Here is a 15,122-nt window from a genome sequence, read left to right as displayed (position 1 = left end):
TAAACCTAAATTTAATCGGATTTTTATGAAATTTAACAAATGGAAATAAATATGGAAATGTAATCCTATTTAACTTAAATTTTAATTTTTTACTAAATGCAATAATTCTCTTTTCATTAACCTTTTTGTCTTCTTTTAAATTTAAATAAGTATTATTTGCATTATATTCTCCAATAATAAATTTTTTAAAAAAATATTTACACATAATACAGAAATTATTTGAAGCTTTATCTACAACAGTAACAATAAATTTATTCTTAAGATTTTTAATTTTCCTAGATAAATCATAATCTATATAAGTACCTTTAGGAAATGAACTAAAACAGTTATTAAATAAATTAAATTTAACCCTTTCAATAATTTTAGCTTCCCACTCAGAAAAACCCTCAACGGGCCAATGATATTTTCTGGAAATTTTTGCAATAAAAAAAATCAAGATCCTTTTTAATAGATAAAATAAAATCTTTTTTCATTTTAACTCTGGTCCTAAATTTTGAACCTTTACTTAAAATGCTGATTAAATCTTGATCACCCACAATCTCCAAATTTCCCGTAATAACATGTCCATAATCATTATCAATAAATTTTGAAAAATCCTCTTCATTACAAAAACAATCAAATTTAGAAATACAATTAAGATTTCGACTTAAAAAAATTGTAATTACACACCTTTTTTCTAAGCGTAGAAGAATATTTAAAAGCAGCAGAAACCCTAATTTGTTTTAAAGGGAAAAAATCAGAAAGACCATGTATAATCTGTGGTAACTTAGCAATATCATTTTCCTGGACTTCTATACAAAACCATCGGGGTACTGAGGGAGTTAATTTAAGCATTTGCTTCTCCCTCAATTAGAAATGGTTTTGTTTTTATGCTACCGGGGCCGGTACCCCCTGAAGAAGTCGGCTTCGGTGGTCATATTTTCATTTTTATTTCTTTCATTTTCTTTTTCTTTATTGCTACTTTTTTCTGAAATTTCTGCTGCTTTTTAGCTCATTTTTTTCAAAGAAGTTTTTTCTATTTAGAATTAAAAATGTTTGTGTTTTCTTTTAGTATTTTAAAATTGGCTGTCATTCATATTTTTGTAGGGAGGGGGGCAGGAAAACTGATTTCTGAAAAAATACTGCATGTTGATTGAGAGAAATTTAGTTCATTTTGCAATTTAAACTTTCGGCTAATTGATCAAAATCAATTCCAAAATCCAATAATTGAATTGATAGATCTTCGGGGTGATTCCCTACAACAAACACTATGAAGATAAATTTTCTATTTAACAGACATGTGATTTTTCTGTATTTTTTGTGCAGTGCTTTCTGAATCGTTCTGTGTAATTGTGCATTGATATCTCAAAATTAGCTGGCAAATAGACATGTCTATGCCATTTCAACAGAACATGTTTTAATTCTTGACTTCTATGTGATCCGCTTGTATTACTTATGCCAATATCAGCAAGCGAAATCATAGCGAATTTTTAAGGCAGAGGGTGCGTTTTTTAATAGTGGCAACATCTATAATCAATACGATTTCAGCCACACACGCGTCTCAGCTGTTTTTACAGGGAAGACTGATCCAATCTTTCATCCACAGATCGTAATTTTGACCTGAAACAGAGGACGATCAATCTTCAATTCAATACCTCAGAGGTATTCATTTGTCATGGGAACTTGAAGGACTATGTGACCCCGACAGATTTAACATGCAATAATCACCATTTAATAAACAGGGATTCTTCGGCCGGTGGTATTCGAACTCGCGAACACGAGCCTAACTAGGCTTTACCTACCCTCTGTTTGATCTAATAGGGTACTTGAAATTTGAGAAGTGATTATACCTAACCATAAGATTAAAATCAGATTTAATTGGATACCTGTAACAGGGTGCGTAGCGTTTGTAAAAAGTACATAAAAGTGCTTTTTGGGAATTTCGTTTTTAAAAGCTTTTAAGGGTGCAACTGACGTTTTTAAAAAGTGCTTTTTTTCCCGAATAATTTTTTTTTTTACCTTCAGTGATATCTGGTGGATCCCATGCATTTCACGAAAAATGGGGTGTTTACTTCGTAATCATTCACGCGGACTTCATGTCGTACCCACGTTATGACTTGCGCATGCACGCACACTTGAAACCGAAACCCGAGTGCTCCAATTCGGATGGAGAATATCAGATCCTTATGAAATGTTTTTCTTTTTAATTTTATTATTGTTTATTTTATTTTACTTCTAACACTTTTTTGACGTAGGGGGTTCGGGTACTTTTGTTCTGAGTTCCAGGGTCAAGTTGAATTCACTCGATGATTTGGGAAAGTAATGATTGTTTCGATTTACGTCTGTTTCTTTTTGGGTTTTTTTTAAAGCTAAAACTGTTTATAAAAAGTTTCTGTTTTTCAATGATATCACTGATTGAATATAAATTTTTTGAGTGCTTGAAAATTTTTGTAAAGTGCTTGAAAATTTTTTAAATGTGCTTATTTTTCATTCAAAGATTTGGCTACGCACCCTGTGTAAGCGACACGTGTGGGTGGAATTTGATTGGCTTCTGAATCGACTAAAACCACGATTTACTTACGATGGCGATACTTGTGGTTATCCAATCAAGTTCAGTGGTGATTCACAATAGATTTTGATAACTATTTTTTATTTTTCCTTAAATTTCTTTTGAGATCACTTAAGTATTTTATTTGTATTACTCATTTTCGGCAAGAATTCTAGTAATCCTGGAAAACAGAAATAATTTTTTTTATTGATTGTTGCGAAATAAAATAATGCTAAATATTTAATTTTTTTCCATGATATTATCTTTGATGATTCATGATTTTTTTTAATCAATGATTTAGAGATATAAAACAAAATGCACAGAGAGTCAGATTGATATTTAAGAGGTCAAACTATCTGCCTCTTATCAATAAATTATTACAACAATAATGTACAAAATTGTATCACCCTCCTTCTCTATACGTGCGTTTTTGTATTTTATATCTGTGTTTAAATTTTCGACTATACTAGTTAATTAATAAACGTTTTGCGTCTGCATCTTAATTCTAGAGCATTAGATTGGGTAGGGTGTTTCTTTTTGATGTTGTAAAATCTTGACTAAATATCAGTGTTACCTTTATATAAAATGTTCCAGTTTAAATAAAAGAAGTAAAAACATGAAATTGATTTGTTTTAACACGTTGATTGCCACGGCACCCATATTCGGGTGACAGCAAAGTTCCGCGTCATCAGTATTGAGGTGACGCTTATTTGACCACTTGCTAAGGATATTCGTAAGTATTTAAAAAGATGTTTCACAGGATTGTTGTAGTTAATTTACGTCGCACTGGAGCGGCACAATGGGCTATTGGCGACGGTCTGAGAAACATCCCTGAGGATGATCCGAAGACATGCCATCACAATTTTGATCCTCTGCAGAGGAGATGGCACCCCCGCTTCGGTAGCATGACGACCTGCACGCGAAGTCGAGCACTTTACGGTAGAACAGTTTAACGAGAACCAATACCGCACACCCTCAGTCCCTACGCAGACTAATCCAAGTGGTCACCCACCCGCACACAGACCGCAACCAGTGATGCTTGACTTCGGTGATCTGCTAGGAACCGTGTCTTAACGATCAATCCACTGCTGGGCATGTTTCACAGGAAGTAACAAAACTATTGAATTGTTATAAAAATATACAAAAATGATTTATTAAGAAAATTATTGTGAGCCTCGTAAAAGCTTTCTTGTTCACTGTTATTTGATTCAGTAAGAAATAAGTTTTCTTCCATTTTTCTTTTCTTAATTCAACGAATTAGGGTAAAGAGTTTTAGTTACACTTATCTTTACTCGTCAAAGATTCAAACTGACCGTGTAAAGGGGCGAGGTGAGAAGCAACGGACACAGATAAACAGACATGATACCACGGAAACAAAACGGAGCGAAAAATTATTCTTGTGGCCACCCTAAAGACTCGCATTATTAAAATATCGGTCGGAGTACTTAGACGACCGGCCTGTGTAGGGCGCAGGGAACTGTCCTTGCATCAGAAAGGTTCTGGGTTCGAATCCCGGGCAAGGCATGGATGTTCTTTCCTTCTCTGTACTATCTGTCCTCACTGTGGAAGCGACATATTGGCTCACCTAATATGGTGCCCCTGAAAGAGAGGCCAACAAAATCGCCCTGTATATGCCTGAATTGACGGATGTTAACACAGGTCGGCATTGGAAATTTTAAAAAAAGAAAGAAAAGAAAACCTTAGCAGAATACGCTTCGTACAGCGGTACTCGTGGCCTGAAAGAGATTTTGTAAACGCGTGCGGCAGTTAGCGTATTAAAACTGTTATTAATTGCATGTAACCTATTATACTCGGATGTACCATTCTGAATTTAAGTTTACCAAGCAAAAATTTAATCACTTCTACCGATAGTATTCAATGCCAGGTTCTAGCTGGAAGTCGATCAGTGTTTGTTTTGAGGTATTTTTTGTATTATCAATTGAGAGTGCTTACTAAAATGATCACTAATATGAACCTGAATACTTCAGCACTCGGAATAATTAGGTTTTGATTTTCAACCTAAGTTTGAGTATGCTGCAAGTACTACAATTTTTCAAGATGACAGTAGCCAAGTTTACCGAGATGGAAGAATATGTGACTAGCTTTATGAATATTTACACATATCTGGAATAACCTGCAAAATCACCTAACTTGAATCGCGTAGAAAATCTGTGGACCTTATTTGAACACCAGGTTAAACACCGAAATCTGAATTCCTGCATGTGCTGGGTTAGCGCAATCGAATTCTCAGAAAGTGGCTGGATGCGATACACCGGTAGATCTTGTCGGCGTTTACTTCCTGAAAAATTAAGTCCTAATCCGGAGTTGCAGGTATGTATTAAATTACGGTTTTCGTAATTTCTCTAGAGATGAATGATTTTTTTTCCCGGGGCGGAGGGCGTTAAGCTAAATCAGAAATATTCTATGATCATTAGCTATTGAAAAATAAATTGTCCCGCAGTGGACTGGTTGTAAAGACACGATTCCCAGTAGGACACCGAAGTCAAGCATCACTGGCTGCGGTCAATGTGCGGGTGGCTGACCGCTTCGATCAGCCTGCGTAGGGACCGAGGGTGTACGGTATCGGTCCTCGTTAAACTGTTCTTTAGTGCTTACATTTCTTTCAATAGTGTTTCGAACTCCATGTGCAGAAGCTATAAAAAAGTCAAATTTTCATCAATTCTTAAGTTATGTGTGAGCAAATAGTAAACTCCCTGAATAACTTTTGATCTAATGATAGGATTTTCACATAATAAGACTCAATCTTAATGGTCAGAGAGACTTACTATATAATAAGCTAATTAAGTGGTGGAGACAATATTTTAAGTTAAGAAATCAGACACAAAAGGTTATTCACTCTGAATCACCCTGTCTTTTTTTCCGACTGATTTTGATTTATGACACTCAAAATAGGGAATGGGGGGCGAAATCTGGAATGTATGGTCCTGATAATTTATGCAGGAAAGCCATCGAAACTTTGGTTTCCTTGATGTTAATTTCACTTTAAGATAATTCCATATAAAAATAATTTTTCGTAGCAATTTATTATTTTTGAGATTGAGTCTTAGTACTTAGTCATTAGATCAAAAATTATTCAATGTTTGTTTGTTTTCGCGCACAGTTCTATATATGTTTTTTTTTTTAATTATTGTGATACTTTGCGTTTCAAGTTTGTATTATTTTGGTGGAAATTAATAAAATAATTTTTATTTTGTGCTTGAAATTGCGACAAATGTCTCTACAAAACAAAATCGTTATCTTTAACTCAAAAATCGCTTTATTAGTACTTAAGTTAAAACTCATAACTTTTTTAATCTATTTTTGTAAAAGTTATTTTATTTAATTGCATAATTCGAAATTTCGTCAATAATTTTTCGTCAGAGTGCTAGTTAATGCAAGTTTCAGATTGTCGCATTGAATAAAATGTATAGCGTTCTTCCAAGTTTTTTGATTTCTAATATTTTCAATAAATCATAAAATATTTAAAAATAATTAGAATATTTTTATGTACATTTCAAATATATATGCAATTACTAGAATGTATACGGATTTTCCTTTTATTTATTCATTTATCTTATTTATTTTTTGAAATGATACGTTTTTATAAACTGGGTTAAAGTAAAGGACTAAATTTTTTTAAAAAAAATATTTTTATTTTTCACTTTCCATGTTCTTATAAAGAATTTTATCTATTCAGTTTTACTACTGTATTTGAAATAATGAAATTCTTATAATCTAAATTATGTAAAACTGAAATATACAGCATATAAGCAGTTAGAAATTGTGAATTACTTGCATTTATTCATCATATATCTTTGGCTCTCATTCATAGCGATGATGTAAACAAAATAATTTAAAGCACCAATACTTGTTTCTTTAATAATGACTAACAAAGCGGCTACCTTTATAATGGTTTGGTGCATGCACAATTTCAGACGCATAAGATAAAGATGGAGCTCCGTGTCTAATTTCTGTGGCATAGGCATGTCCTTTGAGTGATGGGGCAGCGGCTGCAAAAACTCTAGGAGCTGCTACTACTGGAGCTGCGTGATGAACTTCGGAGGAATACGCATAGCCTTTGACAGCAGGGGCTGCTACTGCAACTGCTGGGGCTCCGTGATGAATTTCAGATGAATATGCATAACCTTTAGCTGCTGGAGCTGCTACTGCAAGAGCTGGTACTGCAACTGCGGGGGCTCCGTGATGAATTTCAGATGAATACGCATAGCCTTTGACAGCAGGGGCTGCTACTGCAACTGCTGGGGCTCCGTGATGAATTTCAGATGAATATGCATAACCTTTAGCTGCTGGAGCTGCCACTGTAAGAGCTGGTGCTGGTACTGCAACTGCGGGGGCCCCGTGATGAATTTCAGAAGAATAAGCATATCCTTTAACAGCCGGGGCAGCTACAGCAACAGCTGGAGATGCATAGTAATTATGGACTGGTGCTGGAATAGCTACAGCTGCGGGTGCTGTGGCGATAGCGGCTACTGGTGCTGAATGGTGAACATCAGATGAATAAGCAAATCCTTTTACTGGTGCAGCTGGTACAGCAGCATATGCTGGGGCTGAGTGATGAACCTCGGAAGAATAGGCGTAACCTTTCACAGAAGGAATTGGTGCGGCAACTGCAACTGCTGGTTGAGCTGCGTGATGAACTTCGGAAGAATAAGCATATCCTTTAATTGCAGGAGCTGGTACTGCAACAGCGGCTGGTATTGGAGCAGCATGGTGAACTTCAGAGGAGTAAGCATAGCCCTTGGAAGGAGCTGGTACCGCAATTGGAGCTGGAGCAGCTGCTACTGCAAATGTCGGGGCTGAATGATGTACCTCAGAAGAATAGGCATAACCTTTCAGTGGTGCGGGGACTACTGGAGCAGCGCGATGAACTTCTGAAGAATAAGCATAGCCCTTAACTGCGGGTGCTGCTACAGCGATTGGAGCAGGAGCTACTGGGAATGCTGGGGCTGAATGGTGGACTTCAGATGAATAAGCATAACGTCTCAATTCAGGAGCTGGGGCTACTGCAGCATGTGAAACTTGAGAGCCGTATGAATATCCTTTAATATTAGGCGAATCATCAGATTGAGTATCAGCAGCAATTTCTTGCTGAGTAATTTCTTTTTCATCAGATGCGTATGATACGGCCGATGAAGGAGCTGCTGGTTCATTTCTGTTTGGTTCTTCAGGGGCAGCAGGAGCTTCTTCATTTAGATCGGTAGAATATGTGTCAAGTTTGGAGTCATCAATACTCTGCTGAGCGTCTTGAGGGGCATATTCTTTGACAGATGGATTTTCATTTGGTGCTTCTGCAGAATAAGCGGATGCTTCGGCATTTGGTGCAGGACCAGATTCATCTGAATATTCAGCACCCTTTGCTGGGGTTGCAAATGCTACTGGTGCTACAGGATAAGCATATTTAAGAGGTGCGGTGCGTATTCCAAATACAGCAGTGTCTCCCATCGGTGTTGCCACTGCAATTGCTGCAAAGAGTAGTGCGGCTACCTACAAAATAATAGTAGATTCCATTGTTAGTATTTTTTTAGCAAATGGAATACAAATAAATTTATAATAAGTTGATACTGTTGAAATAAATAATTTGAAAAAGAGTACGGTTTACTCGTAGGAGGAAACACGCGTAATATTGGATACAAATAGTAATAACTATTTGAATGATAAGAAATATAATTGTAATAATTATCCGAATATAAAAGCCTAATAGTCAAATAATAATAACTATCTGAATCTAATAGTAGTAATTTTCTGAATCTAATAGCAATAATTATCTGAATATGAATGTCTAATAGTAATACATAATTATCTGAATGTTTAGAAATCTGACAGTAAAAACTAGTAATAATTATTGCATAATCATTTTCATCCAACTTTTTAAACAAATAAGTTTTCACACTCTAATTTTGTTATTCTAATTAATATTTTTTTAAATTCTAATTAATAATCTAAATAAAAAAATGATGATTTCCTAAATTTTCAAATTACTTTGCTGTGCATGAAACTAATTCTTACTGATTTTTATCATAAATGAACTGAGGAATACTGTGCATTTTATCATTTTTGTACTTTTTATCATTTTTAGATAATTTTATGGCCATGAATTTGTTAAAGAGAGAGGGGAAAGGATTATCCTAATCGTTTTCTGCTGTGGTGCTAGAAAGGTGAAAAATTCTAAACGTGAGCAGTGATAGCAGCGAGGAGATAGATTTTAGATAGATTAACCACTGAAAATTTTTAAAAAAATGAAAAAAATTTTATTATTATTATTTTGGTAATTATTTCACTTATTGCCAGCAAATTAAAGCTTAAATCTCCCTAACACCCCTAAATACTAAAAATATTTTTCCACAATTCTGACCAAAAGCAGATGAGTAGGAGAGGTCCTAAAACTTTAACAAGAAATTGTACAAGGGCTTTCTGACTCTCCCACTCACCACCAGAAAAATGGAAGAAACGATCACTTATCTATTTCTTTTTTCACAATTTGAGGCCCAAATCCCCATAGAATATTCCTCGTTCCTATAGCTATTTATATTTTAAAACTTTTCCTCTCTCTATGCCATCAGAAAAAGTTTAACGATTAAAATAATCTTCCCTTCAAATCAAACTTATGGCTATAAAACTATCGAATAGCTAGAAAACTCCCATAAGAAATCCTTAAAAAATAAAATAAGAAAACAATAAGTTCTGAGGAGAAAGATGATCATATTCAGATTCAGGAGGTCATTTCACCCCGAAATCAGCTGAAAAGTTGCTAGTTTTCACAAATAAATTTTCGTTAGTCGAGTGGTGTTACTAATGTTTCTAGTCTGTAAATATAAAAGGTAAAGTCCTTATTCATTCATTTTTAATACTTCCACTTCTCATTAAGTTAAGTTAGAAAGCTAAAATTTGGAACATGTGTTCTTTATGAAATAGAAAAACTAAATTAGTTTAATTTTCACATTTTGTAATTATCCAGGTAATTATCCTAATTGTCTGTCATTGTAATTGACATCTTTCACCAGAACAAGTCTAAAATTTGACCATATATTTCTAATCAGATATTAAGAAAAACAAAAAAAGTTTCATTATTAAAAGTTCATTGGTTTCATTATTATATTTTGTAATTATCGGGATCATTAGCTTAATTAACACTAATACTAAATAACTTATTTTTATCGCATCAAATTAGAAGTCAAAGAAGAATTTTTTTACACGTTAAAGGTTAAGATTAAGCTTTTTGAGGTATTATGTAGTTATTTAAATCCCTTTTTCGTTTATTATTTATCATTCATATTTGAAATATTTTTCAAAATTATTAAAACTTCATTTAATTTATTGTATTTAAAAGTTTCAGTTTACTAATTTCAATTCATAGTATATTTACACCAATCTCTTTATAAGGAAATTAAATAGCGTGAGAATGCTAAATAATAAAACTATTTAAGATAACAGAAGCTACGAAAAAAATTCACAAACTGAATTTTAATTAAAGCGACATTTGAGTCTAGTTGCAATTTATAAACTATTATTATTATATTTATCACAATTTACTTGATTTAAATGTATTAGCAAAGAAATAATAATATTTCTCATTTATGCATACTTTCAGATTATAATTCATCACATTTTTTCAATGATTTCAAAAAATACTTTATGTTAATATTATCTTCAATCAAATTTACAATTTTCAATTTCTCAATGTTTTGCTGCTTATATTAATTTTTTTAAATTAAACCAACGAAGTAAGTTTTGAATTTTTAATAGCATAATAATTTTTAAAATTAAAATAATTTTTTAAATTAAAATAATTTTTAAAATTAAAATAATTTTTGAAATTAATGAAATTGTAAAAGTTTTTGAAATTATTAAAGTTATAATATTTTTTTAATTTATTAATATTATTATAGTTTATAAAAATTAGAATTAAATATAATTAATTTTTATATTAAATTCAAATTTTATGAAATTCAAAATTAATTAAATGAGAAAATTTAAATAATTTTGTGAAGGTGCTTACAAGTCAAATTATGTTTGTTTATTGCAAACAAATCCGAATCAACGATTAGAATGCAGACTTTTTTTTTCTTTTGTTTTAAACATATTTAAGGTACGGATAACATCAAGTTCGAAAATATTTTATTAGTGAATATAGTATTAATTAGGTAAAATACAAATATCATTTTAAAATTTTTTTAAATATTATAATTTTCAAAATTAAAAATATATATAAGTTAAACCAACGAAGTAAGTTTTGATTTTTTAATAACATAATTTTTAAAATTAAAATAATTTTCAAAATTAATAAAATCGTAAAAGTTTTTGAAAGTATCAAATTTATAAAATTTTTTAAATTTATTAAAATTGTTATAATTTATAAAAATTAAAATTAAATATAATTAATTTTTATATTAAATTCAAATTTCATAAAATTTAAATAATTTTGTGAAGGTACTTGCGAGTCAAATTAGGTTTGTTTATTGCAAACAAATCAAATCAAACAATCCGAATCAACGATTAGAATGCAGACTTTTTTTTCTTCATTTTTTTAAACATATTTATGGTACGGATAATATCAAGTTCGAAAATATTTTATTAGTGAAGATAGTATTAATTAGGTAAAATACAAATATCATTTTTAATTTTTTTTTAAATATTATAATTTTCAAAATTAAAAATACATAATTTTCAAAATTAATAAATTTACAATAATTTAAAAAATTTATAATTTTAATAATAGTTTTTAAATTGGGCTAACTTTAAAAATTAAAACTGCAACATTTTTACACATCTTATTTTAAATAATGACGATACAATGTTAAACGATATAAAAAGTACTTACGAATCCAATCATGATTGTTGTTCGCATTCGAATCCAGACAAACGAATTGAATACAGACATTTTTTTCTCGCTCTTTAAATACCCACAATCAATCCCATGGTACGGTTGACACCACGTTCGAAAATATTTTATTGGCGAAGATATTATAAATTAGGTCAAGTACAAATAACATTTTTTTATCACATCGAAAATCCCATCCTCGCTAGCCTCCTGAAAGTCCATCAAGAAGATTCTTCCTCACCCTGCCCTAAGGCTATTGAAAAACCGCGCCCACCATTGCCAGATTCACTTATGACCATCAAAACTCCTGTTTCAAAGCAAATCCTCAATGTTTCCCCTCCCATCACAATCATTTACAATGTTTGTATTGTTACTTCTTTCTATTAATTTTTTATTTACACGTGAAGACAGTAGGCAGATTTTGATAAGAACAAAAAGAACCACCAGAAAGTCCTCTAACTACGTGGTTGGAATTCAGCCAGGTTGGCTATTTTATTCCAAGATAGGTGTGAATTAGAAGATTGTAGTTCTGGTGCGTAATTATTCGTCATTAATAAGTAATTTTTGGTGTGATTAATAGTATTGTACCAGTGAAAAGGTTGTGTGGTGTAGTGATTTTTTAAGTTTGATAATAACTTAATTAGCTAATTATACTATGCCAGGTGCTGAACGCGATAATTGAAACGCAATTAACTGAAACTATGTAAGGAAGCTTTCATTTTCGACTAAAATATCGATTTATTTGATAAATCATCGTAGCGTGGATTAATCGTGATAAACTTTAGGAATAAATGTTGTGTGTTTTGTATTGTTTAATCACTGGTTGTTTTTAAATACTGTTTAAAAATGCGAAACAGTTTTAAAATACAGTGCATAAAGCATTTTTTGCCTATTTTCGACCAACTATAGAAATTTTAGAAAATGTGATAGTATTTTCATTGAAATATGCTTAAATTAGATTCATCCAGACACACAAGTAGTTTCGTGTATAAAAAATAATATTTTATATCAGAAAAAAAAGGTGTGTATATGCACCATTGGCCAAATCAATGGACAAACTGTTATTCAAACACTAGAACACTTATATGAAATTTGCTTCATTTTTATTTAATTTACAGAGCTTTCAACTTTAATCCATCATAAAAACGTATGATTAATCTCAAAGGAATAATTATGCGCTTTCAAAAAGTCAAATTCGTCAATAACCGTTTCAAGTTAAGAAACTAAAATAGTTTAAAAATTTCTCAACAGATTACTATCATTTTATAGATATCTTCAGAACATTGACAATAGCAGAAAAATAAAATTAGTGAAAAATATAAGTCGCAGTGTAAATACTAAATATTTATTGAAATTGTACATTTACGCACCTTTGGTTCAAAATGGGTTAACACTTGTAAATAAAAAGCAGTTTAGTGTTTAAAAGAGCAGGTTTTAAATTTAATTTACTTAGACATTTACCTAACATTTTATTTTATATTATATCCCACGTCGAACAATCAACCCAATTCTGAGTTTACAACTACCAATGTTCAACTCTATAGCCTTGTAATTTTGAACCTAATCCAGAAGACAAGAGAAGTTTGCCAAGTATTGGGAGAAACTGGGTTTCGTGGAAGGTTTTTCAATAGAACTAATCAGCATTTGCGTTAGAGAGAAAAACCACGAAAACCTCCATAGTTAGCCTGACTCCAAGGGGACTCATGATCCGTCTGAGGATATTTTACGTCAGCGCTGTGGTCGATGCGAGCCTGGGACAGAATTTGTATCCATCAGCCACCGCTGCGATTCGAACCTGGGTCACCTCATTCTGAGCCTTCTCTATCTCTTTAAGCCAGTGGTTCTTAACCTTTTTAAGCCGCGACCCAAATTTGAGCAATATGTTCATGTCGCGACCCCAAAAAAAGTCAAAATTAGGCTGAGTAAACCACAATGATTTCTTCTAGGAGGTGTTGGTATTACTTATTATTTGGTGTATTAACTAACTTTTTTGGTTCGACTCAGCGCGACCCAAGAAATATGCTTCGCGACCCAATTTTGGGTCGCGACCCATAGGTTAAGAACCGCTGCTTTAAGCCACCTCTGCTCCCGTAACTTTTATTGATCATTTCTCATAAATGTGATTTCGAGACAAACAACTGTTTTTCACACAAATGTTATATTGATGGTGCACGTGAAAGGAATATCGCGATATCGATTAATCGTGATATCGATAAATTGATTCGTGGTATCGATATCAATTATGCCTTGCAACCATTCTTCGCACACATAAGTTTCGAGTAAAAAAAATGTCTTGAAAGCATTATTTAAATCTGTTTATTTAAAAAAATTTTAAATAAAAAATTTAACATTTATATTTTTTTATAAAAAGAATTATGTTAAAATTACGGCTTTTAACATTTTGTAAAACATCTATTCGAAAACATCTTAGTATTAAAAAGCGTCTTAATGTATTTATTGTATCGTACTCAAAATATTTCAAAGAAAGAAAAATGACACAAATTTAAACAAACGAATCTAAATTTAAATGACGCTTGTTTTAGAAAAAGTTTGAATAGCAGCTCTAATTTGAATTTCTAAATCTCAGGGGTGTTTGATTCTGGCATATGTGCCTTGACAAGTTGCAGTGTTTTTTTTTTTTTTTTTTTTTTTTTTTTTTAAGTGAGGTCTTTTTTTGAAGAAAAAAGGAAATGTTTGTATTTGAAATATTTAAAAAGGAAAAAATCTAACTTTTTAATACGAAATTTAGGAATTAAAAACTCTTGCATCTTAAAATTCGTGGATATATTTTCTCTTTACCTAAGTAATAATAATTGGAAAAATACTAACGAACTAATTGTACATTTTGCCAAATACGAAATTTGAATTAAAATCTATTCCAAATATTCTGATATCACTGTGCCAAATTTTATGTTTTATTCATGGATTAGCAGGAAATTAACAACATGTTGAGTTCGTTGGTGTGAAACAAGAATGATTCATTAAAATTGCGAAACTGTAAGAAAAATAATAATAAAATAATAATAATAACAATTAATTAAATAAATTTTTAAAAAAAATCATTGATTTTGAAAGAAATTATCATTGCACATAGATGAAATGCACATAGTATTATTAGTGAAATCGAAGATAAATACTTATAAAAGATAAAATGCGCAAACAATTGAAATTGAAATCTACGGTAAACGGTTGGGAGGGAATGGGAAAAAAAGGCAATACTCCCGGAGGCATAGATAGGGAAGCATGTGCCCCTCAAACAATATTTCAAAAACTAAAAAATAATTCGAAATCATTTCAGTTTTCAGACTTTAAAAAAGTTAAATTTTGTGCATCAATTTTTTCTAGATATAAGTTCTTGACTATCAATAAAAAAAGTAATAAATCGAAAACTTTCGTCGAACTAAAAAAATTTTTATAGAAAGAAATACAATGTGAAAATTTTAGTTGTTATGTAAATGATTTTACAGAGAAAAATTAATTTTTTTTACCATTTTACCATTTTGAAATCTTTTACCTTTAAAATACAATAATTTAATGAAACGGAAATTAAGTGTTATTACTAGTTTAAAAGTGTAGTTAGTAGCTGTTTAATGTAGTTTATAGTTCGATATTTTTAAAGCAAAAATATTTTTTCTCAACAAAATGTAATTACTTTCATATGCATTTTTTCCTTCCTAACACAAGTTTTTTATTGTGTCTCTGTGTTTAAATCGGTAGTATCCAGACTGTGGCTCACAAACCACTGCTTGTCCACAA

General features: G+C 31.5%; 1 protein-coding gene across 1 annotated transcript; it reads right to left on the bottom strand.

Annotated features, from left to right (window-relative positions):
• Window positions 1-6,158: 6,158 nt before the first annotated feature.
• LOC107454646 (calphotin) lies at window positions 6,159-11,615 on the bottom strand. The gene is made up of 2 exons (XM_043038715.2): window positions 11,367-11,615; window positions 6,159-8,032 (listed from the first exon to the last, which is right to left on the bottom strand). Exons 1-2 carry the CDS (start codon window positions 11,424-11,426, stop codon window positions 6,404-6,406), a joined length of 1,689 nt encoding a protein of 562 aa, XP_042894649.1. The 5' UTR covers window positions 11,427-11,615; the 3' UTR covers window positions 6,159-6,403.
• Between the last annotated feature and the right edge of the window lie 3,507 nt (window positions 11,616-15,122).

Source organism: Parasteatoda tepidariorum, chromosome 2, assembly GCF_043381705.1.
Source record: "Parasteatoda tepidariorum isolate YZ-2023 chromosome 2, CAS_Ptep_4.0, whole genome shotgun sequence".
In the NCBI taxonomy this organism is placed as follows: Eukaryota; Metazoa; Arthropoda; class Arachnida; order Araneae; family Theridiidae; genus Parasteatoda; species Parasteatoda tepidariorum.
This window is presented reverse-complemented; position numbering and strand designations above follow the sequence as displayed.

Bases quoted from the DNA above. Each gene is read 5' to 3' on its own strand.
- LOC107454646 (XM_043038715.2), bottom strand. From the start codon at position 11,426: ATGTCTGTATTCAATTCGTTTGTCTGGATTCGAATGCGAACAACAATC. The intron at 8,033-11,366 runs GTAAGTACTTTT...ATTATTTTGTAG, and splicing joins CAACAATCATGATTGGATTC to GTAGCCGCACTACTCTTTGC.